Here is a 24,821-nt window from a genome sequence, read left to right as displayed (position 1 = left end):
CAGCAGTGGGGACATCAGGGACATCACATCCAGCCGGGCTGGGGACAGCAGGTTTGGGGGCTCCCCCTCCTCCTCCAGCTCCGTGCAGAGCGCAGGGGGGCACACGGGGGGGCACGGTGCCCCCGGGGGCGGCTTTCTCAGATGGAGAGTGCAGCAGGGAGCGGTGACAGCATCCCCCTCGTCCCCTGCGAGCGAACACGGAGCAATTAGCTAATTGCAGCGGTGGGCGCCTGCCCCGGCCCCCCCTCGCTGCTGCCGAGCGGGCTCCGCAGCACTTTGTGCTTTAACCTACATTCCCTTTTGTCCCGGCCGGAGCGCGCCCGGGGCCCTGCGTTCGGCTCGGCCTGGAACGGCACGGCTCGGCCTGGCAGGGCCCCCCCTCCCAGCAGCCCCCAGCCCCAAATTAAGCAGCCGGGGCTCAGCTGAGCGCTGGGTAAGTGGGTCACGCTCAGGCAGTGACACGACACCACACGCGGTGTCCCCAGGACGGGGTTGGAGTTTTGCCTCCTCCCGGGGAGGGTAATCACAACAACTCCTTCCCCAGGGTGTCTGTCTCTCCCCCGGAGCATCCTGAGCATCCTCCTCCATCCCTTCCCGGGGGATGGGAGCGCTCGCAGCCTCTCGAGGAGCGGCACTGCCTGACGACAGTTTCGATCGAGCTTTAATTAACTCGCGAGCCTCGGCGCTCGCTGTGAACAAACAGAGGCAGAAGGCGCCCGCTCCAGCTGTGGCACGGGGCCTGATGTGCGGAGGGGGTGGCAGGGGACTGCGCTGCTCAGGCATGTGGCCCTGGGGACCCACGAAACCCCTCTGCCCTGGGGGAGGACCGGGAGCAAAGAGGTTAAATCTCTGAGTTGGGGACCAGCCCCAGCGTCCCCCAGAGTGCGGTGACAGGTGATGTTGGGGTGCAGCTCATGGTGTGTCCTGCTCCATCCTGGGGACACCCATCAGCACCCACCACCCCAAAGATGCCCCCACCCTGCGACCAAGCACCCTCGGTGTCACCCCTCCAGCTCAGTGGGTCCTGGGCCCCCATTTGCACCCCATCCCTGTGGGGCTGCACCTTTCCCTGGGTCTGGGACCCCGAGGAGCAGCAAATCCCTGGGGCACCTTGAATTATCAGTTCCTCATTATCACCCTGGGTCCTGCCTGCACTGGTGACACTGATGCCACCGGGATGCCACCAGGATTCTGGTGCCAGTGCCGAGCTCTGCCTGTTTTTTTTCTCCTCCTTGATGAAGCTGTTCGGGGAATCCCAGGATTCAGGAGCTGAGTGGCTATGCCACAGCCACTGCCTGTCCCCGCGGCTTTAGAACAGTCTCATGGTCTCACCAGACACCCTTTGGGTGCCACCAGCACCCCTAAGTGACACCTCCACCCTCTGCCTTTCCTTCTATCCATAGCCAGCTAAAAATCCCGGAGTATCGCTGGGATAATCGGTCAGGAGAGCTGACCCTGCTCGTGGTTCTCTCCCGGAGCTGGTGCCTGCCAGGACGGATTTTTTTTCTTTCCTGGGACGAATTTTTCCGCCTCGGCTGCCAGCGGGGTGGCTCGGGGCTGGGGAAGGGGCCGAGGGAGCGCAGCCGGCGCCGGTGACGCGGCAAGAAGGGGCCATTGTGGCCGGGCACAGCTGTGCGGAGAGGGAAGGGAGCGGTGGGAATGCAAAATGCTGGAGAGGGAAGGGCTTGAGGGATTCACCGCCCCGCGACGGGGGTTTCCCCACCCCACACGTGCCCCGGTGACAATAGTGGCTTTATGGGCAGCGGCGCCATCCCCTGCCCCAGGAGCTGCTGGGGTCTGGCATGTGCCATCCCCATGGGGACAGGTGGGTGCTGGGGACACCGCGTCCCCGTCCTGTCCCTCTGCACAGCCAAGCAGGGCGCTGGGGCGCTCCCTGGTCCCCTTGGAGCCGGGATGTGCCGGCAGCAACCGCCTCTCGATGCTGGTGGAGTAGGGTCCTTGAAGCGGTGTGACAAAGCGACACTGGGGATGAGGAGAAGGACAGGGAGCTGCCCCGTGCCCTTCCCAGCACCCCTCTGCGACCCGGCGGGCAGCAGATCCTGTTTCTCTCGCCGAGCTCTCCTGAATTATTCAGGCGCTGCCTCCCCGGGGACGCTCCCCGCCGGCCCCAGTGGAGCCCCCCGCACCCGGCCCGGGGGGAGCAGCGGCGACTGGTGTTACTGGTGCTGTGAGAGATATCCAGGCGGGATCTGCCGTGGGAGAGGGAACGGGATGAGCCGTGAGCCTCCCCGGGGACGGGCGATGCTCGGCGGGCGGGAGAGGAGCTGCTGCAAAGCCCCGTTTCATTTCCCTGAAAGGAGAGGAGGGACGGGGGGGAGAGGCCGCTCGGAGCTGGCCCAGATCCTGCTGCTTCTCTTTTTTATTCCCTGTTTTCATGCGGCGCCAGCTCCCATCCCCACTGATCCGCAGTGGCTGCTCCACCCACGTGGGCAGCACCCACGGATTTGGGGGGGCTTCCCCCCGGTGTGACCCCAGCCCTGCAGGGACCCCAGGAGGGTTTGGGGTCCCACTTCAGGGCTGGAGTGAGGTGCAGAGCTGTGCAAGGTGTGGCAACATCCCTGAGATTGTCCCGAAGATGGGAATTGGGGTGCTGGGTGATGGGCACACGGGAGTGCCCTGGGGGCAGCAGGGTGCCCCCCACGTGCCCACCCTGTCACCCTCCACTGCACCTTCAGCAGCGGCCTGAGAGAGGTGAAAGAGCTGCAGGGTTGTCCCAGTGGTGGAGATTTGGGATGGGGGTGCAGGACAGGATAGGAATGGGGACATGGGATGGGGCAGGAATGGGGACATGGAATGGGACAGGAATGGGGACATGGGATGGGGCAGGAATGGGGCAGGAATGTGGGCATGGGATGGGATAGGAATGGGGGGTGTGGGATGGGGAAGTGATGCTGACACAGGACAGGACAGCAGGGGGGACACAGGATCAAGCAGTGGTGGGGACACAGGACCAGGCAGTGATGGGGACACAGGACCAAGCAATGGTGGGGACACAGGACCAGGCACTGATGGGGACCAGCCCTGCCAAGAGGAACCCACTATGTTTTGCCAGCGCTTCTCGAGCTCTATTCACCACCTCCCCTGGATTCATCAGCATTTCCCAGAGCCCACCAGCCCATTCCATGCCATTCCTGGCTAATGGCTGGTTTCACACCTCTGCCAAGGGCCAGCGGGACCGGATGAGCCCAGGGGGTGATTTATGCCGGGCAGGTTGATGGCACAACTGTTCAGAAGATCGAGAACAGCTGCTCCGGCTGTTCCGGCACAACGTGGGGTCGGGAGCAAATCCTTGGGGATAGCGGGAGTGGGAGTGATGCCCCAGAGGTGTTGGCACTACCGCAGGGTGGGGTGAGGGGCAGCAGGGCTGGGGGGCTGGTGAGGATTTGGGGTTCGCTTCCCAGCCGCTGCGTGAGACCAAGTTTCAAGTCAAGGCTCCCATTAATCCAGACTTTAATCCGCTCTAAATCCCACCTTTAATCTGTTTAATGCCACCTTTGGGGATTAGGATCGTGTGCCGTGGCTCCTGCCCACCGAGCCAGGAGGAGGAGGAGGAGGAGGAAGGGAGCTCGGAATGGGGGTGCAGACCTGGGCACGGCTCCGTGGGACCGTGGCATGGGGGGGTCCCCAGCACCGGGACGAGCTGAGAGCCACGATCCCCCTGCCGAAACCCTCCTCCACACACAGAGCTCGGCCGGCAGCGGGGCAGCCCCGCCCCGTCCCCCCCTTCCCAGGGCTGTTACATCCCCACGTCGGGCCCCCCCAGGCGAGGGGGGACGTGCCAAGACCCCCGGGTACTGCCCTCGCTCAGCCCGGTCTACCAGCGCCCTCCTAAGCTGTTGCTCATAAGCACCGTGGCACGGCGTCCCTGTCACCCACCCGTGTCCCCACCACCCACCCGTGTCCTGTCGCCCACCCGTGTCCCCACCACCCACCCGCGTCCCGTCACCCACCCATGTTCCCACCACTCAATTGTGTCCCCACCACTCACCCGTGTCCTGTCACCCACCCGTGTCCTGTCACCCACCCATACCCACATCCCCCACCCGTGTCCCTATCACCCATTCAGGTCCCCATCACCCACTCATGTCCCGTCACCCCCCATGTCCCCATCACCCACTCATGTCCCGCCGCCCACCCGTGACCCGTCACCTACTCTTCTTCTCTCACCCACCCGTGTCCCCATCACCCCCCGTGTCCCCATCACCCACCCGTGCCCCGTTACCCACCCGTGTTCCCTCATCCCCCCGCACGCCCATCACCCACCCGTGCCCACCCCCCCCCGTGTCCCCATCCCCCGTGTCCCCGATGGTCCCGTTCCCCGCCCCCGTTCTAACGGGACCGTCCCACGCGCGGGACCCGCGGGGGCGCGCCCGCCCCGGCCCCGCCCACACCCCCGTCCGCGCACGCCCATTGGCTGCTTCGTAGCAAGCCCCGCGTCGCCATTGGCTGGTGCCGCCCGCGGGACACGCCCCCCGCCCCCCTCCCGCCCCCGCCGCTCCCGGGACCGCGCGGGACTTGGAGCGACCGCGGGCGGGAGGGCCCGGGAACCGGGAATAGGGTCCGGGAACCGGGAATAGGGTCCGGGAACCGGGAATAGGGTCCGGGAACCGGGAATAGGGACCGGGAACCGGGAACAGGCACCGGGAACTGGGAACCGGCACCGGGAACAGGGCACCGGGCACCGGGATCCGAGAACCGGGGACAGGCACCGGGAATCGGCACCGGGAACTGGCAGCGGGAACCGGCATCGGGCATCGAAGACCGGGCACCGGACATCGACACAGGGCACCGGCACCTCCACCGAGGACCGGGCACCGGCTCCGGGCACCGGGCACTGGGATCGGACCGGGGAGAGGTCACCGGTACTGGCTGCGGGGCCCCGCCGGGCAGGGAGAGGCGCCGGGGGAAGCGGGACCCCCCGCCCGGCCCCGGCCCGGCCCCGCCCCGGCCCGGCCCGCGGGGGCACCGGAGCTGCCCCGGTCCCGGCGCCGCGCTCCCCGAGCAGGCAGGTAAGGGCTGGCCGGGCTCTGCCGCCCACCGAGATCAGACCCCCTCCCCCGGCACCTCCCGGCACCTCCCGATACTCCCGGTTCCCTCCAGCCCCCCCGGTATCCCTGTTTCCCCCGGTCCGTGGGGGCGGGAGAGCCCGGTGCCGGCCCGTTCCGTGCTGTGTCCCCCCCTCCCCGGTGTCACCGGGCACCGACGTCCCCACCCAGCCCCCTGGGAGCCCCGGGGGTAGAGGAGGGTTTGGGAAGCCCCGAGGGGCGGGAGCTGCCGGGTGGGCAGAGCCCGGGGCCGTTCCCGGCAGCCCTGGGCCGTGCCTCGGTTTCCCCAGGTGGATAAAACACGGGGAAAGGGCGATTTTCCCCCAAATCCCACGGAAATCCGAGGGGGCTGGAAACACCACCGGGTCCGGTGGGTACTGGTTAACGGGAGAAGGCACCGGAGCCCGTGTCACGGGGCCATCACAGACCCACGTGCGAGGGCAGGGCCGGGTGCCCCATGGCAGCACTTGGCTTCGGGCACTGCCAGTCCCTCCTCCCCTCCCTGCACTCCAGAGGATGAAATTCCTCCATTCCCGGAGAGACTAATCCCTTCGGAGAGGTCAGATCCCACCCAGAGCACGAGTGGGGTGAAAAACTTCCCAACTCTGACCCACCTCCCTCTGGAGCAGGGAAGGATCTGGGCCATAAACATTCTTTGCTGACCCCAAGCCCAGCACCGGATCCTGATTGTCCCGTGGAGTTTTCTTCCCTCCTGGAGCGACTTTGTCCTCCTGATCCCGGGGTAGGAAGCATGTGATGCCCCCCTGGCCCCCACCGTGGGCCGGACAGACGGAAGGATGGTGGTTTGGCCTCAGTTTCCCCTCTCCCACCCTCTGTTTTCTACTTCCCCATAAGTCCCCGTCTGCTCCGAGCAAAGGGGAAAGGAAGTTGCTGCCAGAGAGAGCAGCTTGATGGCAGCTGGAGAAAGAAAAGGAGGAAATGGAAGGCGAGACAGATGCTTCAAAATAACCCCCCCTTCCTCCTTCTCCTCCTCTTCCTCCTCTCCATGAAATAAGCCCCCTTCCTCCTCCTCTTCCTCCCCATTCTTTCCATAAAATAACCCCCATTCCTCCTTCTTCTCTCCATAAAATAACCCCCATTCCTCCTCCTTTTCCTCCTCCTTCTTCTCTCCATAAAATAACCCCCATTCCTCCTCCTCCTTCACCTCCTCCTCCTCTTCCTCCTCTCCATACCGCAGCTGCCTCCCCCTGGGGCACAGCAATCCCAGGGGAAACTCCTTGATACGCCACCAGATCCTCAAATCAGCCCCCCAGAATCCCCCCCCTTCCCTCCCCCCCCGTGTGCCAGGATCCCATTCCCACGGGAAGCGCCGCCTGGATTCCCCACCACCCACGCCCGGGGTTGGCATCGCCGGAGCCCCCTCGGATCGGCTCCTTGCACAGACACGTCGGAGCCGCCGGGGCGGATCAGCATTCCCAGGCAAAACCAAAAAAGCTTCTCCTCCTTCCCGTTGGTGCATCTTTGCGGGAAGGAGACTTGGGGATGGAGGAGCTCAGCTCCCGGTGCCAGAGGTGTCAGGGGCAGGAGGGATCGTGCCAAGCGCTCGGTGCCACTGCGGTGCCGGGCCGTGGCGATGCCCCGCGGCATTCCCGGTCCTCGCTCCGGCCGAGGGTTCACCCCGGCCTTGCCAAGAGCTGAGTTTTGCCTCGGGAGAGGTGTTTACTCAGCGGCTTCCTCCCCGGCCTCACCCCGCTGGGCACACACGCGCCGGATCCGTGGGATCCGTGTGCCAGCCCGGCGGCTCCGGCTGCTCTTTGCACCCATGGCAACGTGCGAGCCCTCCCTCCTCCTCTCTCCCTCCTCCTCCTCCTCCTCCGCTCCCCCTCCTCTCTCTCACTGCTCTCCCGGGAGCTGGAGGGGTCACGGATGGTGGGGACAGGCTGCCGGGGCTCTCCGGTTACTTCCCGGCGCTCCCCCCCTGTAATCCAGCGCGGCGGCGTTTAATTAATTAATAGGGGTTGGAGTGGGTGGAAAGCGATGCCGGGGGATGGAGCAGGATCCTATCCACCCCCTTGGCGTTTAGCCAAGGATTCAGGAGGAATGGGAATGCTGGGGTTGCAGAGCCAGGGGTGTTTTCCGAATCGGTGGGAGGAAACAGCCTGTGGGATGGAGGGAAAACCGGGGAGATCTCCGCTATTAAATGTTTATCCTGGTTGGGAACTGATGTTTCCGTGTTGGAGGGAACTTGTAGCAAGACACTACGAGTTCCTATGGCCCTGGTGAGGAGGAGGGGAAGAGGAAAAGGAGGAGGAGGAGAAGGCAGAGGTGCCTCTGCTCTGAGCTGGAGCTTTGCAGAGCCTCCCCCTCTGCGCTGCTCCATAAATTATTTAAGTGCTTTCCCTTTCCTGCATGAAATATTCACCTGCTGCCAAGGGAACTGGCGGAATTTGGGGGGGGGGAACCCGCTGGTGGGAACCAGGTGATGGGGACAGTCGGGGTGAAGGACTTTTGGGACTGGTAGAAATGATAATTGGGGCGGTGTCACTGCTGGATTTGGCCCCTCTCCATAAAGGACCTCCAGCTGATGCTCACTTGGCAGCTCTGCCGTGGCAAGTGCTGGTGCCACCGGTGCCAGGTGCCAGCAGGATGACGGGGTCTCGCCTTCCCCTCGAGCTTTAATTGATGCTCGTGCCCAAAATGGTGTGGGAGGTGTTTTTTGGGGGTCCCTGGGGGCGAGGCCGCAGCCAGGTGTTGGGTGAGGTGCTGCGGGTGCCGTCCCGCTGCGGTGAACGCCAAACCACCGGCGGAGGTGGCCACGGCACGAGCCCATCCCCAGGGGAGCACACCCGTCCCACGGCGGGGACACCCTCCGTGTCCTCCCACGGGACACCCCAACCTCCACACCACCGCTGAGGGCTGCAGAACTGCCCCCCCCCAACCTCCAAAATGGGTGGAAACCCCCCCAAAAAGGGCTGTGACTGTCCCCGAAGCCGCCGTGGGCACCGCGGCCCCGCCGCGCTCTTCCGGAGCTGGGAGGGGACTCGGTGACAGCAACACCCGGCTGCTCCTTTTCGGAAGAAGAAGCTGTTTTTTTGAGGGCGTTTTCATTAAAAATGAAGAAGGGGGTGGAGGGGGGGGGGGGGGCAACCCAAGCCCTGAGCCGGGCTGGAAACTTCAGCGACAGGAAGGAAGCGAAGTGGGTTATTTCAGGCTCGTGTTTGCTCCTCGGGGCAAGACTTGCCTCTTCCGCGCGCCGAGAGCAGCCCCTCCGTGAACAATGGGGTCGCGGGGCCCTTCCCGGCAGGAAAACGGCTCGTTCCGGTGAAAATCTCCCTGTTGGTGCTGAGTCAGCAGCTCCCAGTGTGGTGCAGAGGGTGCCCCGCGAACCGTCCCGGTGCTGAGCGGGAGCCAACGGGAGGTGAGCTCGGGTCTGCTTGGGGTTTGCAGGGAGCGACCTGTGGAACAGCTCACGGGAGCTGGTTGCATTTTTGGGGTCCCTATACTGCTTTTGGGGTCCCTAGACCCCTCTGTGCCTCAGTTTCCCCCGGGATGCTCCTCGCCCCAGTTCCCAGCAGGAGAGGGCTGTGGGTGGCCGGGTGTTGTTTGCTGCAGGGAGCAGAGGGTTGATCCGTTATTCCACTTGGCATCTGGGAGCTGTGGGCAGCTCTCAGGAGGTGGCACTTCCTATTTTCTGTGGGCTCTGTAGGTGGAGTTTGCACTTGCTTTATGGCTGCGGTTGCCCAGTGTGGGAATTCCTATTTATCCAGGCACAGCTCCTGGCAGGGAGCCCAGGGCACCCCACAGCCATAAGGGAGGGGACTTTGGGGTGACAAAGCCCTGCTCCTTCTGGAGAGGATGCCAAAGGAAGTCCTCTTAGAGCCAAGGGAGAGAAGATGGAGCCACGCTGCCTCTTCCCACCCTGCCTGTCCCTCCGGGCTCGGCTCCGGAGGCACCTCCTGGACTCAGCCTTGGCATTAAATGGGCCCGACCCGCCTGGCAGCTGCTGTCACACAACATCTGTGCCGTCATTTTTGCCTTGTCCAGTGCAGGAGCCTCAGCTCGAGGCTCCCGCTGGCACAGGTCGACGCTTTCCCCTTGGAGGAAGCGCTTCCAAAGCTCCGTGTTTTTCCCGAGGGCCGTAAATAACGCGGCAGGCGGCGGCTCCCGCGGCGGCTCCGTCACCGCTCCCGTAATTCACGTCCCCGCAGAGCCTTGGCTGCCCTTGGGTTCAGGGAGCTGGAGGCTGGAAGATGCTCAGGGAGTCGGGGCCCATCACAGTTGTCCTTGCACAACTGGCTGGGTGAGCCTCGGCTCCACAGGGAGCTGGGATTTGCTCCTGAGAGCCTGGTGTGTGCTCCGGAGTGGTAGGAGCAGGATTGGGGTTCTCCAGAGGGGTCTGGGACGGGGTGGCAGCTTGGCCTAGGGGAGACACAGAGCTTCCTGTGATGGGGACAGACCCAGTTCTGCACCAGAATCCCAGAATGGTTGGGGTTGGAGGGACCTCAAAGCCCATCCAGTTCCACCCCTGCCATGGGCAGGGACACCTTCCACTAGCCCAGGTTGCTCCAACCTGGCCTTGGACAATTCTAAGGATGGGGCAGCCACAGCTTCTCTGGGCAACCTGTGCCAGGTCCTCCCACCCTCCTGGGGAAGGATTTCTTCTTAATATCCAATCTAAACCTGCTCTCTATCCGTGGCCAATTTATCCCCATCCATCCTCACACCGGCAGCCTCCTTTAGCTGAAATATCTCCTCTCCCCTCCCAGGGGATGTATTTATAGCCTGAGCCCATCCCTTCCCGCTCTGCCAGGCTCTCCATGCCATGTGCAGCCTCTTGCATAAGCAGCCCCAGCTCTGCCCATCCATCCTGGCTCCGGAGCCGGTTGTTTTCCCGCTGTTCTCGCCTCCCGGTGATTTGTAGCTCTGCGGTTTCCCCGGGCCGAGGCGCCTCTCCAGGGTCGGCAGCTCCAGTTTTATTCCGTCACGGCGGCTTCGAGAGCCGCGACCTGCCCGAGGTGATGGATTTGGTCCCGCCGGGATGCAGGAGCCGGGCTGTAGGTGAGGGTTGTAGGTGAGGGCTGTAGGTGAGGGCTGTAGGGGAGGGCTGTAGGTGAGGGCCGTGTCTCGCTGAATTATTCACCTCCGTGCGACGCCGGAGGGAGCCGAGGCAGCGGCAGAACAAGCCCGAGCTCGTGTGGGTGGATCAGGGCAGTGCCAGGGAGAAGGGCTCCCACACAAATCAGCTGCAAACCGGCCCCGCCGCTCCGGGCCCGCCGAGCGTGGGGTGGATGTGGCACGAGGCCGCGGGGGTGACTCAGCTGTCACCTGGGCTGTCCCCGGCTCACCCCGCAGGAAGTGAGTCAGGGTTTAAGGAAGGAAAAATGTTGAAGGGATGGGGCAAGAGCCCTTCCTGCCCCGGGAGCAGGAGGGAGCCGGGGATGGAGGGTCACGGGCGGTGCTCAGGTAGGGACGCCTCGCTCGCTGTTGGTTCTCCACAGGGGTTTGGGAGAGGGAAGGTGGGAACACCCCCCAGCTCATCCCACCATCCAAAGCCGGGGTGTGAGCTCAGCTCTCGCCTGCCCTGGCACCCAGCAGCTGCCTCGGGCTGGCTGTTGGCCGGAGGTGCTTTTTCTCCTGCCAAAAGGCTGAGTGGGAAGGGGAGGAATGATAGAGCCATGGAGTGGTTTGGGTTGGAAGGGACCTCAAAGCCCAGGCCTGTTCCACCCCCTGCCACGAGCAGGGACACCTCCCACCAGCCCAGCTCGCAGGTGACGTGGGGATGGACGCAGGGTGCGGTCTGACCCCTGTGTGCCTCTTGCCCTCACAGAGATGGACACCTTCAGCACCAAGAACCTGGCCCTGCAGGCCCAGAAGAAGCTCCTGAGCAAGATGGCCACCAAAACCATCGCCAACGTCTTCATCGACGACACCAGCAGCGAGATCCTGGACGAGCTGTACCGGGCCACCAAGGAGTACACCCACAACCGCAAGGAGGCCCAGAAGATCATCAAGAACCTCATCAAGATCGTGATGAAGCTGGGCGTGCTGTACCGCAACGGGCAGTTCAGCCCCGAGGAGCTGCTGGTGATGGAGCGGTTCCGCAAGAAGGTCCACACCTTGGCCATGACGGCCGTCAGCTTCCACCAGATAGACTTCACCTTCGACCGCAGGGTCATGTCGGGGGTGCTCCTGGAGTGCCGGGACCTGCTGCACCAGGCCGTGAACGGGCACCTGACGGCCAAGTCCCACTCCCGCATCAACCACGTCTTCAACCACTTTGCGGACTACGAGTTCCTGTCGGCGCTCTACGGGCCCTCCGAGCCCTACCGCACCCACCTGCAGAGGATCTGCGAGGGGGTCAACAAGATGCTGGAGGAGGACAACATCTGAAGGCTCTTGGCAGCCGGGCTCTGCCTCCTGGGAGGGTGGAGCGGGGCTGTTTGCCTGCTCTGAGCACCCTCCTCCTCCTCTGCAGTGCTGGCTCATTTCCCCCTGTTTCTACAGGAGACTGAACATCTTGACTTTTGCCCACCCCTTGCCCAGGGGCTTCAAAGCCCTCCCTGTGCTGGGCCGAGTCCTCTCCGGGGGATCCTGGGATTTTGGGCTCCTGCTGTACAGTTTGACTTCCTTTGCCCACCAAGTGTCCTTAGCTCGGAGTCCGAGGACTCTGAGCCTTGAACTCTGTAATAACCCCCTGGGGGGGAAACCAAAGCAAAGCCTGGAGGTGTGTAACACCTCTGGAAGGGGTGTCTGAGCAGGTGGGATGTTGCTGGTTGTGAGACCCCCTTCCTGGAGGGTTGTGGGGCTCCGTGGTTTTCCTTCAGCAGCTCCGTAACACCGTGGGAGCAAATCATGGTGCAGAGTGTTGCTGCCCAGGATGGGAAGGTGTGGGCTTTGCTCTCCTCAAAGACAAGTCCCTGAGAGGAGGAGGATCCCACCTCACCTGGACAAGGGAGCTGCTCCTTCCCTGCATCCCAGGTACCATCTGAGCCCCAGCTCCCCACCAGCCCCCCATGACTGTCATGGCTCTGACGCCGCCCTCGGGGGTTCTCCAAAGTTCTCCGTGGGGTTTCATGCATTTTCCACTTTGTCTGAGTGATGGTTGTTCTTTTTTTAGCAAACTCTGTAGCCCTGATGAGTTATTTAAATAAACTCACCTGTTTGGCCTGGGAGCTCCGTGGGGTCGTTCCAGCGGTGGGTGACAGCGATGAAATGAGCCCTGGGGACAGCTGGGTGTGTCCTTTGGATGGTGGTGGCTCTCTGTGACCTGGGGTTTGTACTCCCTGGCTCCCTGGCTGGGCTGTCCCTGCTCCCTGGCACAGCAGCTCCTGGATTTTCATGGCCAGAGCTGAACCAGTGGAACAAACGGGGTGTTAAACCCAGCATAAAACAGCAGCAAAGGTCTGGGATCCTGGGGGGAGCAGAGAACTGGGGGTGTTCAGCCTGGAGAAGGATCCAGGGAGACCTTAGAGCCCCTTCCAGGGCTTAAAGGGGCTCCAAGAGAGCTGGAGAGGGACTTTGGACAAGAGATGGAGGGACAGGACACAGGGAATGGCTTCAAAGTGAAAGAGGGGAAATTTAGATGGGATATTGGGAAGGAATTCCTGACTGTGAGGGTGGGGAGGCCCTGGCACAGGTTGCCCAGAGAAGCTGTGACTGCCCCATCCCTGGAAGTGTCCAAGGCCAGGTTGGAGCAACCAGTGGAAGGTGCCCCTGCCCAAGGCAGGGGGTGGCACTGGGTGAGTTTTAAGGCCCCTCCAACCCAAACCATTCCGAGATTCTGTGCAATCCTGCAACCCAGCAGACACCCACACGTGCTCCTCTGCGTCCCCACATCCCCTGGCTGCTCAGCAGGAGCCAAAAAGCACAACCCTGACAGCAGGAGGCCGCGGGTGACTCCGCAGAGTCGGAACTCTCGGAGCGGGGACGCGCCGGCTGCCGCCGCTCCCAGCACGACAATCTCTGCTCTGAACACTGAAAACTGCCCTTTCAGCACACGAGGCACCACACAGTCCCAGCTGGCCTTATCTCCACGACCTCCTTGTGCCTCCCGTTCCGTGGGATGTGTCCGGGCACGGGCGGCTGCCGGAGCTCGGAGCGGCTCCGAGGCTCCCGCTCGCCGCTCCCTCCCCACCGCCGGCTCCAGGCACTGATAACTTTCAGCTCCAGGCACTTTCAGCCTTAAAAGATTATAAATAAAGAGAAATCAAGCCCCCACCTCTGCCATTTCACAGCCCTGGCTCCAGCAGTCACAGATAACTGCGTGGCACAGCTCGGGGTGGGGGTAAAGCACGTTCACAGGACCCACCCGGGTGTGTTGGTACCAGGGGGAAGTGGCCTCTGAGAACAATTCCTGTGCCCCCTGGGCTGGTGGCAGCTGCCAGGTGTGTGCTGGTGAGGAGCCAGAGCTGGAAACCACGGGCAGATGTGGTGAGATGGGGTTGAGGGACACATTGGCAGCCAGAAATGCTTTGCTGGTCTCTTCTCGAGGTGCATTTTGGTGCCCTTGGTCACATGAGCCCCACTCGTGGCTGTTCCCTTTGTCCCCATGATTTCCTACACCCCAGGCCCACACTTAACCCCCCCAAACTCCTGGCACCAGCTTCTCTTCACATCCAGGTGTCTAAGCTGAGCCTTCTTCCCCACAGCAAACACCCACCTCACCCCCAAATCCTTCCCTTTTTGTCCCAGGGAAGCCCTGGGGAGCAGATTCTCTGCCAGAAGAACCATCTCACAGCCTGGGTTTCCCATCCCAACCCTGGGAAATGAGTCCCTTTGCTCTGGTTCCCTCCAAGTGACTGGTTTAAACAGCAGAAGGGTCAGAGACCTGTAAAATGCAGCTCAGAGCACAGGTGGGAGCACAGTGGGGACACTCCTGGGCCCTGCAGGTCACCCACAGGTCCATAAAGTGACACACAGAGGAGAAAAATGCATTTCAGAACAGCCTGGAGAGCAGAGCTTGTAAAACTCCCAGTGCAAAGCACACCCAGACTGACAAAAAAACAGGGAACTGCCCCAAAAATGGGCAAAGCACCTACCAGTGACCACAACCATCAAAAGGGATCAAAGGTGACAGTGCAAACTGACAACTGCAGCCTTGTTGTCACATGCTGGGGCTCTCTTTGGCTGGGCAGAACCCCCACAAACCCTCTGCAGCCCCCCAAAATTCCCATGGGCTCCTCCTGGCTGAGCAAACCCTGAAGGTCCATCCAGCTGGGAAGGGCAGGAGTGAGAGAGCAGAGCAACCTCAGGCCAGAGCACGCTGCTTCATTGCTTTATTTGTGCTGGATTTACACAGGAAAGGAATTGCACATTCCCTGTTATTACTCTAGATAAGAAAAAAAAAAATCACTTGTAGGTATAAAACAGTCCTGTGGTTGTGCTGAGACGTGGAAATGCTGCTTGGGTTGATTCCTGGTTGTGTCAGAATAAGCTGCTCTGCCTTCCCCCCCCCTCCAAGCCATCCCAACCCAGCTCTGGCAGGTCCAGGGCATCCACCCCAGGGATGATCTCTCCATAAAGAGTCTCAAGAGAGCTTTGGCCAACTCCATCCTCTCCTCCTCCCTAAATGAATTATTTCCTCCTGCCACGCTGGTGGAGGGAGAAATCCCATCTCCCCTCCAGAGGCTACAGAGTTAACAACTTCCCTTCAGCAAGCCCTGCTTAAATCCAGCCACTCACTTATCTTCCTGCACTGCTCTTCCCAGCAAGGGAGATAAGGAGCCCCCTGTGCCACATTCAGCAGATCAGCCAAGCAGGAGGAGGGCCCAGAATGGCTGCCTGTGGATCAGGAATCTCCAGGGAGGTTTCCAGCTGCAAAAGCACGTTGTTACTCTGACACAAGGCAGAATTAAATGTGCCCTCTCACACCTCCAAGCCCCACTCGTGTCGGACCCCAGCACGTTTCAGTATTGAAAAACAGAAAAGTCTGGCCAACCCCAAAAAGAAAAACAAAAAAAAACCCCCTCATTTAAACCAGGAATCTTCATTTCCTGCCACGTCCTTCTGGCCAAAACACCCTGCCCAGGGCTGGCCTCGGGGGTCACAGCTCATCACGGGGTGTTTTTGCCACAATCATGAGCTTGGACAGTTCAAAACGGAACTTGCCTTCCCTGTGAGACACTGGAGAGAGAGGGAGAGAGAGAGAACAAGCACAGGATCAACAGATGGGAAAGCATGAACAAAACAGCCCCAAAAAAAGCACAGAGGCACGAACAAAACAGCCCTGCTGGGTCCCTTCCAGGGTGGGGAAGGCAGCGAGCCTGGGCACTGAACTTCCTCCTCCTGCACGTGACAGGCTGGTGGGATAAACCCTCCTTCCTCCACCTCCCTGAGCTGGAATGGGAGCCCCAACCCCCTGCTGCCAGTTCTCCAGAGCACTGCACCCCTGGCACTGTCCTTCCACACATTGCCACCTGTCAGTGTACAGGACTGAAGCTTAAACTGCCTCCCACAGCCCCCCCTTCCTCACACGGTTCCCTCGGCCACAGACCTGTTGTTTCGGTGACCTCAAACTCTTCCTGTTTTAAGGGGATGTCGTTCTGGGCACCCACAGCAGCTTGAGACTGAAACAGGAAGGAAGAAGGTGTGAGAGGGTTGAGGCAATCCAAGGAGTTACAACCTTCGAAGTGAACAAACAGCAGCGCATTTTGGGGGGAAAAAAATAATAATAAATAAAAAAAAGAACGGATTTGTGAGCTGTGTGGAGCGAAAGAATTGCGTCCACGAAGGAAATCTGCAGGAAAATCTCTGCCTGTTTTTCCATTTCCTATTAAAGCACAGACTGGTGTCCTTGGGGTGATGGAAAACCTCACCCCTAAAGGCTGGGAAATGGAAGAAGGAGCCAGACAAAACCACCCAGAGAGGTTTTATTTACTTTGTCACACGTGATTTGTTGAGGTGATCCAAGATTCCCGCCGTGCTGTGCCTTTTGGAGCCCCCCCCTTCCCAGCAAACCCACGGATTTGAGGGGGCAGAAACACAGTGGTGCAGAGGAGCCCACCTGCAGCCCCTCTCCTGCCTGCCACCAGTCTCTAATTCGGGATGTGCTGGAGCACATTTCACTGCACAGATGTCTAATAAATGTTTTCCGTGCCTAATTCATGTTTTATAGCAGCCTCCCACACTCCTGCTTCCCAGGGATCAGCTGGGACTTACATAAGCCATGGCATACTCTATCTTGGCTCCTTTCACTTCAGCTTTAAACTGGGTAAAGAAGAGATAAGACTTCCCCTGGGGCCTGAAACGAGAAAGCAGAGCCTTTGTCATCCACAGAGAGGGTGGAGGTGCAGAGGAGTGAAGGATTCCCAGCTCCCTCCCTCCCTCCACAGCCACCTCTGGATCTCCTGCAGCTCCATCCAGCGCTGAGGGTGGGAGAGGGGGACACAGAATGTTTATAAACCAATGCTGGGTGAAGAGCCCAGCAGAGCCACAGCACCCCTTGGGAGAGGAAAACCCTCCCTGCTGCGAGGCAAATCCACCTGGGAAGCAGAATCCCTGTCCCACATCCCCCCTGCCTGGCTGCTGCTTTGGCTGAGGTTACACAGAACACACCTCCAGATGGAGCAGGAGAAGAGCCCGTTGTCTTCACTGATCCCAACGTTCATCTGCCATTGCTGCAGAGGGAAAGGTCCAAACAGTCACTGGGGGGAAGAGCCTCGTGCTCCCTGCATGGCCCCGGGGCCACTGACCCCCCCTCCAGCTGCAGGATGAGCTCCAGCAGCCCTAAAATAACACAAAAGTCCCTCTGGCACCGAGCTCAGGGCCTGGTGGCTCTCTGTCCTCTCCACAATCCCATCAGTGCTGTCACAGAAAAGAGTTTAAAAGTCTTATTTCCTTTTAGGTTAAAAAATGAGGACCTGGTTGAGACAGGGTTTGCTGATAACAAAGTACAAACAGAAAACCTTCCAGCCTCCCAAAGGAGGCAGGAGTTACTCCTGCGAGGTCCTTCCCACCAGCTGGGGTGTGAAAACGTCACTCCCAGTTCTCCAGAGACATCCAGCACGGAGATTTGTTAAGTCACAGAATCCCAGACTGGTTTGAGTTGGAAGGGATCTTAAATCTCATCCCATTCCACCCCCTGCCATGGGCAGGGACACCTTCCACTAGCCCAGGTTGCTCCAACCTGGCCTTGGACACTTCCAGGGATGGGGCAGCCACAGCTTCTCTGGGTAACCTGTGCCAGGGTCCCCCCACCCTCCCAGGGAGGAATTCCTGCCCAGTATCCCATCTATCCCTGCCCTCTGGCAGTGGGAAGCCATTCCCTGTGTCCTGTCCCTCCAGGCCCTTGTCACAGCCTCCTTACAACACACAAAGGACACTTTGGTGCAGGGAGCAAATCCAACACGTTCCACACAGTGCTGGAAAAGGTGCAACCACCCTTCCCCACAGCTCCCTGTCCCTGGAATCAGCTCTTCCCAAAGGAAACCGGTTTCCCCCCTCCGTGCAGGGACTGGGACTGGGGAAGGGCAGGGTTTGCCCAGCTCACCTCGTTGGTCCCTCCCTGGGATGAGTAGGTGAAGGTGCAGCTGTAATCCCCCTGCCAGGAGAGAGGGACATGAGCTGAAGCAGGACCTTCTCTTCCACAGAACCAAGGAATTCTTTAGGTTGGAAAACACCTCCGAGACCATCGAGTCCAACCATTCCCCTGGCACTGCCAAGGCCACCACTAACCCAACGTCCCCAAGGGCCACATCCACCCAGCTCTTAAATCCCTCCAGGAGTGGGGACTCCACCACTGCCCTGGGCAGCTGTGCCAGGGCTGGACAGTCCTTCCCATGGAGAAATTTCCCTAATATCCAACTAAACCTCCCCTGGTGCAACCTGAGCTGCTCACTCTCGTCCGGGGTTTGGGGTGAGGACTCGTGTCCTGGGGGGCTCAAGGATCTGCAGCCCCTTCTCCTTGCTGAGCCTCCTCCCCATGGGGACTTTCTTTCTTTGAGACCCCCTTCCCTTGGCAACCCCTCCCTGTCCTTGGGATACTTCATCCCTTTGGAAACCCGCCCTTGGAGACCATGATCCATGGCAGGCTGCCTTCCCTGGGGACCTCCTGGCTGCAGAGACTGTCCCACCTTGGGGACCCATTTTATCTGGGGACCTCCTTCTGCTGGAGACCCCCACTTGGGGGAGCCCCAAGTCCTTGGGGACCCCTGTTTCTGTGGGGGCTCCCTCCCTCCATAGGGAACCCCCCTTCTCCCTGGGAGCCTCCTGCCTTTGGAGGTTCCCTTCCTTGTGGTCCCCTCTCCTCCCTGGGGACCCCCTCCCCAGCCCCTCTGGAGACACACCCTCCCTTGGAGACCCCCTTTCTCTGTGGGATCTCCCTGCCTCAGGAGCCTCCCCTGTGGATCCCCCCTCTTCCATGGCATCCCCTTGTCCTTGGAGCCCCTCCCTGAAGACCTCTGGGGGACCCCCTTTTTCATGGGGACCCTCTCTCTTGCCCCTTTGGAAACCTCCTCATCCACTGGGGACCCCCCTTTGTCCTGGGGTCCTCCTGCCTTTGGAGCCCCCCTTGGGGACTCTTCTCTCCTTGAAGAACCCCCATCTTGGGGTCTCCCCTTCTCCTGGGCTCCCTCCGGCCATTGCAGCCCCTGTTCGTGCCTCTTTCTCCCGGGGATCCCCCTGCCTCTGACGAACCTCCTTAAGGACTCTCTTCCCCTGGGGACCCCCCCGTTCACCCTGTGCCCCCCCGGCCATTGCAGCCCCCCTTGGTGCGCCCTCTCCCCCTGGGGACCCCCCCGTTCTCCCTGTGCCCCCCCGGCCATTGCAGCCCCCCTTGGTGCGCCCTCTCCCTCTGGGGACCCCCCCGTTCTCCCTGTGCCCCCCCGGCCATTGCAGCCCCCCTTGGTGCCCCCTCTTCCCCTCGGACCCCCCCGTTCTCCCTGTGCCCCCCCGGCCATTGCAGCCCCCCTTGGTGCCCTCCCTCCCCCGGGATCCCCTCCCTCAAACACCCACCCGGACCCCCCACACTGGTCCCGCCCCCCCTTCGCGTCCAGCCAATCGCCGCGGCGGGAGGCGTGAGCGACGTGGCTCACAGCCAATCAGCGCGAGGCGCGTACCCCTCTCCGCACCCGCTCCCTCCCTCTCCTCCCTGCCGACTGCTCACCAGGCTCCGGGAGAAGGAGTGAACCTCTCCGCCGGGCCGCACGTCGAACCCGACAGAGCCCGGTTCCGCGCCCGGTTCCGCGGCCGCCCGGGCCGCCAGGCATAGCAGGGCGGCGGGGACAAGCGCGGCCCACGCCCGCCAGCCGCTCCTCCCTGTGGGCGCCGCCATCTTGGAAAGGAAGCGCGGGCTACGGCGGGCGGGAGGGGTCAGCGCGCGGCGGCGGCGGCGCCACGGCCGCCATGTTGGGTGAGGGCAAGGGGTGTGGGCAGGGGAAACCTGGGGGGACACGGGGACGGGGGACACGGGGACAGAGGGCTGTGGGGACGGACAGGGGAACACCGCGACAAGGGGCTGTGGCGTCAGGGGACTACAGAGACAAGGGACCACAGGGACAGGGGGCTGTGGGAACAGGGGGCAAAGGGGACAGTGGGACAGGGGGCTGTGGGAACAGGGGACAAGGGGGACAGTGGGACAGGGCGACAAGGGGGCCATGGGGACAGGGGGACAAGATGAGCATTACGGTCCCTTCCAACCCAAACCATTCCACATGGATTCCATGACAAGGACAATTAACCATGCCACTTTTAATTGCTTCTTGCTGCACACGAAGAAAAGCCCCATTTCCAGAAGGAAACAGCCGTGGAAGCTCAGCTGGGGCGGGGAGGGGGGGCTGTCCTGGCTCAGGGCAGGGGGTAACTGGCCTGGTTGGCCACCCCACACTGGTTGCCGGCATCCTTCAGCAGGAACATGTAGCCCTGCTCTCCCCACCTCTCTGTCCAGCTGCAGGAAAAGACAGGAGTGAGCTCCTCCTTGATCCCGGGCACAGGGAACAGCCCTGGCTCGAGGAGAGACAAGGAGGGGAACCAGAGGCCCCATGGGCCAGGGCCACGGGTTAGTGCTGGCCTTGGCAGAGCAGGGTTAGCGGTTGATCTTAGAGGGCTTTTCCAACCTAGATAACCCCACGATTCTGTGGTGTGGGGGCGGGAGGGGCAGCGGGTTTGGGGGGACGCGCTCAGCCCTCACCTGTTCTTTAGGATCCAGTAGCTGAGGTTGTGCCCACCCATCCAGGTTGTGCTGTAGCCCACGGCCAGCATGGCGTGGTTCGTTCTCCAGCTGCCAGAGCCGCAGCCGAAGAGGCCTGGGAAGAGCAGAGCTGTGCTGAGCCGGGGGCTGGCCCTGCTCCCTTCTCCTCGGGGTGGTGGATCCCATTCCCCTGGGGAAGCTCAGCAGCCCAGCCCTGCCTCAATTCACCCCCCCACGCCACGGGGAGCACACGGTACCCGACTTGTAGAAGCGAAAGGAGCTGGCATCCACCGACACCGACACCGGGCCCACGGTGGCCACCGCCTGCGCCAGGGCCTCCTCGCTGCCCGGTGCCACCCTCACGAAGCCGGAGCAGTTGGCCGCCTTGTCCCGGGGGTTGTATCGGCAGCGGGAGTTGTCCTGAGAGCGGGAGGGTGTCACCACGGCCGGGACACGCCGGCACTGCTCTGCCCTGCCCCGGGTGCCCTGCTGTCCCTCACCGTGCCCACGTAGGGGTAGACACGCTCCGAGTTGAGGCCGCCGTTGTCGCGCACGTACTGGAAGGCCTGTTCCATGTGGCCACCGCAGCAGCCGCGGTTGCCCAGCTTTCGGGTGCAGTCGATAAGGTTCTGCTCGCTCAGCACCACCAGCTTCCCCGTCCGCTTGAACATCAGCCCCTCCAAGGCCCCTGTGGCACTGAACGCCCAGCAGGACCCGCAGAAGCCCTGGGTGAGGTGGGAACCGCAAGGGGGGGGTCACGGCACTGCCCCAAAACCCCCCAGGCAGGGACGCTTTGGCCCCCCCAGTGCTGGTCTCAGCTACAAAGTCACCGTGGCCAAAACTACGGGAGCTGCTCCTTAGGGTTGTCCCGAGGATTTGGGGGGATTGGGAGGATGTTGCTGCTCGATTCTGCTGCCCAGACTCCCACAGCCTTGGCCAGACCCCCCACCCTGTGCCCACCTGGTTCTTCACGGGTGTCACGTAGCCCTTGGCCCGCCAGTCCACTCTCACTGGGGTCTTCAGGGTCTCTGAGGCTCGGAAGACCCGCCCTGGCTCCTCCTGCTGCGCTGGGATGAAGCCATTCAGGAGCCGCTTAAACTCCTCGTTTGTCTACAGGTCACCAAAGGAAAACCCGTGGGATGCCAAGGGTGCCCCCCTGGCAGCACCACAGGGCCCCATCAGCCACCGACCCCCGGGAAGCAGCCCGGCCCCAGAGGCACCTGCAGCTCCCTGTGGAACAGGCTGGGGGTACCCAGTCCCTGGATCAAGGCCTGGGTACACCAGGGGGTCTCTGATCCCAACATCCAGCCCTGGGTGCTCCAATGTGTCCCTAATCCCCAGATCAAGCCCTGGGTGCCCCAGAGGATTGCCGATCCCCTGATCCAACCTGGAGTGCACTGAGGGGTCCCCAGTCCCCAGATCAAGCCCTGGGTGCACTGAGGGATCCCTAATCCCCAGATCCAACCCTGGGTGCTCCAAGAGGTCTCTAATCCCCCGATCAAGCCCTGGGTGCCCCGGGATTGCTGATCCCCTGATCCAGCCTGGAGTGCACTGAGGGGTCCCCAATCCCCAGATCAAGCCCTGGGTGGCCCAAGAGGTCTCTGATCCCCCAGTCCAGCCCTGGGTGCTCCAAAGGGTCCCCAGGGAAGGTGTCAGCAGGTACCAGGTCCCCGAAGTGGTTCATGGCCAGGCGGTAGCTGTGCTTCCCCTGCGCCTCCTCCCAGTTGTGCTGCTGGATGTGGCGCAGGTTCTTCTCCCAGATCTCCCTGCGGAAGGTCTCGTCCTCCTGCCACAAGGATCAGAAGGATCGGGAATGTCCCCTGGGAGCGTAGGGACACGGGATGTGGGTCTGGGTGAGATCCTCCAGAACCGACCTCAGCACGTGCTGGGAGGTTTGAGGGCAGCAGGACCTACCCCTGGATACTCCTTGGCGTGGAGACTCTTCCACTCTTCCCAGGCCTCCTCCAGGGCGGGATCCGGGGCGGCGGCGCAGCCCAGCAGGGCCAGCAGCACCCCCAGAGTCACAGCCAGGGCTCCCAGCTGGGGGGACGGCGAGAGCGGGGTCAGGAGGGCCCCAGGCTGAGCCCTGGGAGCAGTTCCAGCCTGGATTAGAGGAGAGGGGGGAGGCAGGGAAAGGCAAACAGAGCGGCCGAGCCAGAGGGAAGAGCGACACGTTGGTTCCATCAGCTGGATCAGCTCCTGAGCGGCCTCGCTGCTGTTTGACAGGAGCTTTAGGAGGTCTCAGCCGCCCTTTGGGTGGCATTTAACTGTCCTTTCTGGGAGAGGAAGGAGCAGCTTTGGGAGAGAGCAGAGCCTGGATGGTGGGAGGAGGCAAATCCCAGCAGAAGGGCAGCGAGGGTGGCAGGGACGGGGCTGGTTGTCCCCCCGAGCACCCCACGGCCTCTCCCCGTTCCTTATGTGCAAAATCCTGCTGGTTTTCTCCACCACTGGATTGTCCCTCTTTTTTGCCCTTCCCACACCATCTCTCCCAGCACCACCAAGGAGCAGGGTGAGTGACCCTCCCCAGGAACTCAGCACCAGCAGGATGGGCCCCCAAGCAAAAGGACGAGGGGTCATGTCTGGACCCCTCTGGAGCAGGATCTGGGCGTTCACGGGGGACAACCCAACACAAGGGGGGAACAAGAGGATCTCCAAGGTCCCTTCCAACCCCAAGCATTCTGTGATTCCACGATCCCAGCTCCAACCCAGAGAGGCTTTGGGACCCGAGGCAGAGCCCAGCAGAGCAGGAGCTGTGATGACCCAACTGGATGGAGCTGTTTTCACTGGAAATTCCCCAGAAATCCACACCAGCCTCCAAGAGAGCGGCTGGAGATGGAACCAGAGAGAGGAGGTTTCTCTCCAGAGGCTGAGAAGCTGCTGCTCCACACCCAGGCCTGAAGCCTCCCATCTGTCCTGGGGTGCCTGTGTGGACGTGCTCCACCACAATCCCTCCATGAGGATTTTCCAAGATCAATTTACACCCTTTCTTTCACCCAGCACAGACACACATGGCCCGGCCCGGCCCAGCCCCTTCCACCACAGCCCCCTGTGCCTTCCCTGGATACCCCACACCTCCTCTGGGGGACCCTGGGATTTCTGAGCCACTCCAGGTATTTTGGGGGTGCTGCCTGCACGGCCCAGGCCAGAGATCAAATGCCTGAGACACCCCCAGCCCCCCCAAAGTTTCCACTGACGTGGCTCTCCGAGAGCGAGAGCCGCCGTCGCACCTTTATCCCGCCCGCTCTGGGAATGGAGATGCCGGGGAGTTTTCCGTGAGAGCATCTTTCAGGGCAAGGACTGACTTTTCTGAGCTAATTCTGTAGCTCGAGGGGAGCGAGTTTTGTTTTAAAAATAAGCCCTCGAGAACATCTGTTCTCCCTCCACGTCCTCCACCTAAAAATAAAGCCCCTCAGGGCGGGTTTTTGCAGGAGAAATGCCTCCTGAGCCGCTCTCAAGTCCCAAATTCTCAAGGAAGAGTCGTTTTTGCCCAGTTTCCCCAGCACCCGCCGCTTCCTCCCCGTCGTTACTGCTCAGGAAATTATCTCAACTTCATCCTCCAGCTGCAAATCCTCCACCCAGCACACCCAGCTGCTCCCTATTCCCACTACCTTTCCCTCGGGATGTCGGGGCGGGGACCTCCCACATCATTTGTGTTTCAATCCCCCGACAGAGCCTGTTCCATATGGAATAGCTCAGGATTGCAGGAGGCAGATTTCCCACTTAATTCCTCTCGGGATTCTTCAGCCCCCCCCAAAAGAAGACAAGCAACCCCTCTTTAGGGCTCCAAACAATCCTGCAGCGAGCTGGGGGGGGATCAGAGGAGCCGACAGATCTGCAAACTCTTCTAGACAAGAGCGTTTTAAAGACATTTTAAGAAACACTTGGCTTTTCGGGGACAGGAAAAAAGCAGTTTAAATTAAGACTGGAAAGCAACAACCCCTGCAAAAATAAAGCTTCTTACCATCCTCAGGCACCCACCCGGCTGTGAGGGTGGCAGGGAGGGGGGGAGCAGCTTTGCTGGCTGCAGGTTGCTCTTAAAGACCCTTCAAGAGAGCTGCAACTTTCCCTCCATCACGTCCCTCCTTCCGCCCCTCCGACCTCAAAACCCGCATCCGGGGTTGGGTTGTAGAAGCCAAGCAACAAACTGCAATAATCGGGACAATTATTTGGGCACGGGGACAAGAAGGGGTCAGGGAGGGGGAGATGTGCTCCCAGTTGTCTTCAGGAGACAAAATGCTCCAGCTGTAAGAAGCTTTGCATTTAAAACAAGCCTCAGGCAGCATCCTCGGGGCATTAACAGAGGGCTAATTAATGCCTGGCTCCGGTGGAGGAGGCAAGGCCGGCCGGGTTTGGGAAGCTTTGAGGGCGAGCAGAGGCAGGCCCAGCCAAAAAGCAGCTCCTGTGGGATCCAGCATGGGATCAGAGCCCCTAAATCCCACGGGAGGGATGTGGGGTGTGGGGTGAGGTGCCCACCCCCAGCCAGGAACCCAGCCCAGGATTCCCAGCCCTCAGTTGCTGGGATTGTGGTTCCCCCGAGGAACATCAGGGGATTTAATATTCTCTCCACTGCTCAGCACAGAAAGGAACAGAGCACTTGGCTTTCACCAGAGCCACTCTGGCTGTGGGAGCAGCTGCCATCCCCTCCCACCCCCCCCCAAAGCACCACCACG

At 61.5% G+C, this 24,821-nt stretch overlaps 3 protein-coding genes across 8 annotated transcripts; 1 reads left to right on the top strand and 2 right to left on the bottom strand.

The window, feature by feature from the left end:
- Nucleotides 1-4,886: 4,886 nt before the first annotated feature.
- TNFAIP8L1 (TNF alpha induced protein 8 like 1) lies at nucleotides 4,887-12,199 on the top strand. Of its 3 annotated transcripts, none has more exons than XM_051810517.1 (2): nucleotides 4,887-5,030; nucleotides 10,855-12,199. In XM_051810517.1, exon 2 carries the CDS (start codon nucleotides 10,857-10,859, stop codon nucleotides 11,415-11,417), a length of 561 nt encoding a protein of 186 aa, XP_051666477.1. In that variant the 5' UTR covers nucleotides 4,887-5,030; nucleotides 10,855-10,856; the 3' UTR covers nucleotides 11,418-12,199. The 3 variants fall into 3 exon arrangements, with proteins under 3 accessions (XP_051666477.1, XP_051666478.1, XP_051666475.1); XM_051810518.1 differs by lacking the exon at nucleotides 4,887-5,030 and adding an exon at nucleotides 8,217-8,445; XM_051810515.1 differs by lacking the exon at nucleotides 4,887-5,030 and adding an exon at nucleotides 9,838-10,085.
- A 2,086-nt stretch (nucleotides 12,200-14,285) lies between these two features.
- On the bottom strand, nucleotides 14,286-19,324 carry MYDGF (myeloid derived growth factor). Its single transcript, XM_051810519.1, has 6 exons — nucleotides 19,129-19,324; nucleotides 17,515-17,565; nucleotides 16,581-16,642; nucleotides 16,185-16,266; nucleotides 15,520-15,592; nucleotides 14,286-15,149 (listed from the first exon to the last, which is right to left on the bottom strand). The coding sequence occupies exons 1-6, from the start codon at nucleotides 19,294-19,296 to the stop codon at nucleotides 15,070-15,072; spliced, it is 516 nt and encodes a 171-aa protein (XP_051666479.1). The 5' UTR covers nucleotides 19,297-19,324; the 3' UTR covers nucleotides 14,286-15,069.
- A 294-nt stretch (nucleotides 19,325-19,618) lies between these two features.
- On the bottom strand, nucleotides 19,619-24,786 carry LOC127481326 (procathepsin L-like). Of its 4 annotated transcripts, none has more exons than XM_051810512.1 (8): nucleotides 24,113-24,691; nucleotides 22,066-22,254; nucleotides 21,815-21,937; nucleotides 21,112-21,261; nucleotides 20,652-20,876; nucleotides 20,409-20,571; nucleotides 20,152-20,266; nucleotides 19,639-19,908 (listed from the first exon to the last, which is right to left on the bottom strand). In XM_051810512.1, the coding sequence occupies exons 1-8, from the start codon at nucleotides 24,113-24,115 to the stop codon at nucleotides 19,809-19,811; spliced, it is 1,068 nt and encodes a 355-aa protein (XP_051666472.1). In that variant the 5' UTR covers nucleotides 24,116-24,691; the 3' UTR covers nucleotides 19,639-19,808. The 4 variants fall into 4 exon arrangements, with proteins under 4 accessions (XP_051666474.1, XP_051666472.1, XP_051666470.1 ...); XM_051810513.1 differs by having other exon boundaries at nucleotides 19,640-19,908; nucleotides 22,066-22,191; nucleotides 24,113-24,786; XM_051810514.1 differs by lacking the exon at nucleotides 24,113-24,691 and having other exon boundaries at nucleotides 19,619-19,908; nucleotides 21,815-21,971; nucleotides 22,066-22,108.
- Between the last annotated feature and the right edge of the window lie 35 nt (nucleotides 24,787-24,821).

This window comes from Manacus candei, unplaced genomic scaffold (assembly GCF_025592945.1).
Source record: "Manacus candei isolate 608988 ecotype Guabito, Panama unplaced genomic scaffold, ASM2559294v1 h1tg000078l, whole genome shotgun sequence".
Taxonomy (NCBI): Eukaryota; Metazoa; Chordata; class Aves; order Passeriformes; family Pipridae; genus Manacus; species Manacus candei.
The sequence above is the reverse complement of the archived record's forward strand: the minus strand, read 5'-3'. Positions and strand labels throughout refer to the sequence as shown.